This window comes from Oratosquilla oratoria, chromosome 4 (assembly GCF_046742065.1).
Source record: "Oratosquilla oratoria isolate Oo_2021 chromosome 4, ASM4674206v1, whole genome shotgun sequence".
Lineage (NCBI taxonomy): Eukaryota > Metazoa > Arthropoda > Malacostraca > Stomatopoda > Squillidae > Oratosquilla > Oratosquilla oratoria.
Genome location: NC_134780.1, coordinates 37,053,147 through 37,055,646, shown reverse-complemented (window position 1 = coordinate 37,055,646; position 2,500 = coordinate 37,053,147). Strand labels below are relative to the sequence as shown.

The window sequence follows — 2,500 nt, the reverse complement described above, 5'->3', positions numbered from 1 at the left end:
GTTCGTCCTGCCAATATGCATAACCTTACACTTGTCCTCATTAAACTGGAGCAACAAACATTGGTTCCATTCCTTCATTTGATTCAAATCATGTTGTAAGGTCATGCCATCTTCTACAGTTTTATCTCCTTTCTTGAAGATAAGACGTATACTGGCTTTAGTCCAATCTTCGGCAAAGTCCTTGAACTAATTGAAGCGGATGTGGCAAATCAGATGCACATTCCCTGAGTACCTTAGGATATCACAACAAAGATATGTCGTAGCACATTTGTAAAATAATACTGATGACCCACTTTCGGAGAAGAATAAGCGAAGATATAGAGATCTGTATATTTCGATCACTTACTGTGATCCTCTTCAGCTGCTGAAGAGGATCACAGTAAGTGATCGAAATATACAGATCTCTATATATTCGCTTATTCTTCTCCGAAAGTGGGTCATCAGTATTACCTTAGGATATATTCCATCAGGTCCAGGTGCCGATTCCGATCTGAGGTTTCCAATCATAGATTTTATATCTTCTGAAGAGAATCTACACTTTTATAAACCCTCACCCTGAATACTATTATTCAATACTGGTATTTTATTATAATTTCCTCCTTCCTTAATAACCATTTTCTGGAATTCCATACTAAATACATAACTTATCTTAGGCAAATCTGTACTACCTCATCTTTGATCTTATTCTTGCTTCTGGCATAAGCAACGAAAGCCTTTGGATCTATTTTTACTTCAGTAGGCAGTTTCTTCTTAAAGCTATATTATACCTCTCTTACGGCTCGTGTCTCTCGTCTCTTCGTTTCTCTTCCTACAGGAACTCTTCCCAACTACCTCCTTTTCCTTAAGTTTGCTCATTACTCTCCCAGTCAACCACTAGGTTTCTATCACTGTATTGTACTGTTGTAAAAAAAAATTGCTATTTGTCTTCAACACTTTTCTTCTCAAACTCTTCTTCACAGTCAAAACCACTAAACACGTTCTTGGCCATTTAATAGTCATTCTTGTAATAGCATCTCTTTCGACTACGTTGGATTTCATCCAGCATTCCTTCGACCGAGAAGGACCAGGTCTTCCCGTTGGTGTATGGGGGCACACTTCTTACTGATTTCTGTATTTGCACTTAAGAGGGTTCAGTGGCCACTTTTCCACCTTGGTTATGTGCTACCCCCACCCCTATTTTGGTTTGGTCTCACATTTCTCTGAGACATACATACATATACCAAAGGCTTTTTCCCCTTACACGGGGGGTAGCCAAAAAAAAGGCATAGAAACCACTCCCACCCATTCCATTTCCTATATATTTCACTCCCCTCCACCCTCCTCCCTCCCTCTTATCTTGGCACCTCCTGGATGACGGGTCATCCCTGTATCCTGTCCACTGCCCTGGGTCAGAAGCAGTGTCGCAAGACACAGCACATCCACAGCAAGGCCGCTTCATAAATTCGGCGACCCCCCCTCTCTGTCACCCCATGCAGAAAAGGAGAAGACGGGGAGAAATCCCTTCGGGCTGCGTCAATTTTTTTTTTCTTTTTTTTTTTTTTTTTTTTAATTATTGAGTTACCTTACCTTGATATGACCAGTGCATCTCTATGAGCAGTACTTGGTAACTCTCAGCCACTAACAAACTGAGAAGTCTAGGGAGCTCCAAATGAACACACTCCATCCGCTTTTCTTTCTACCTCTCTCCGTGTTGTCCCTATTTGTTTAGTTACATATGTTAAGTGTACTGACTTCGAGTTCTTCCTTCTCTCTCACCTTCTCTCTCACCTTCTCTCCCTCTCTCTCTCTCTCTCTCTCTCTCTCTCTCTCTCTCTCTCTCTCTCTCTCTCTCTCTCTCTCTCTCTCTCTCTCTCTCTCTCTCTCTTTCCGTGTGTCGATTTTATAAACGACCCCTCTCTTGTCGCATTCTCGAAGATCCTCGAAACACGAACCTAACACTTCGTAGAGACAAGAACTTACTCGAATTATCCATCATTTTGATGGTTGTGCGATTAAGGACCACGCCTCCAAGGAGTGGGCAGCGGTCGTCACGAGTATCAAAACAGTTGGCACTCAGGATCGTGGCCACATCCTCCGCGTCACTGTAGGACTTCATAGTTACGAGATCGAAGACCGCCTTCAGCGTCGTGGGGTTAGGTTCTTGGCCATCGGTTCCGTCAGAAAGGAACGCAGGAACACCCGCCTGACGACGACGGCGGAGTTGGGTGTTCGTCTCCTCAAAGGTCACATCAATCGTTCCACGACCGAAAATGGTCTCCAGCTATAGAGTGGGAGGGAGAGAGGTTAAGAGTTGATACATACATACATACATATACCAAGGCTTTTTCCCCCTTACAAGGGAGGTAGCCAAAAAGGGAAAGGCATAAAAACACTCCCACCCATTTCATCCCCAAATACACTCCACACCCCTCCCACCCTCCCTCTCATCTGAGCACCTCCTGGATGACAGGTCATCCCTGCACCCTGCCCACCGCCCTGGGTCAGAAGCAGTGTCGCAGGA

The 2,500-nt window shown here is 44.1% G+C and overlaps 1 protein-coding gene across 1 annotated transcript in view; it reads right to left on the bottom strand.

Annotated features, from left to right (window-relative positions):
• The window catches only part of LOC143024447 (uncharacterized), a 111,131-nt gene that overhangs the window by 11,860 nt on the left and 96,771 nt on the right, over positions 1–2,500 (bottom strand). The window contains exon 13 of the mRNA XM_076183253.1: positions 1,960–2,260. Coding sequence (XP_076039368.1) covers positions 1,960–2,260 — 301 coding nt within the window. The remainder of the gene's footprint in view (positions 1–1,959; positions 2,261–2,500) is intronic.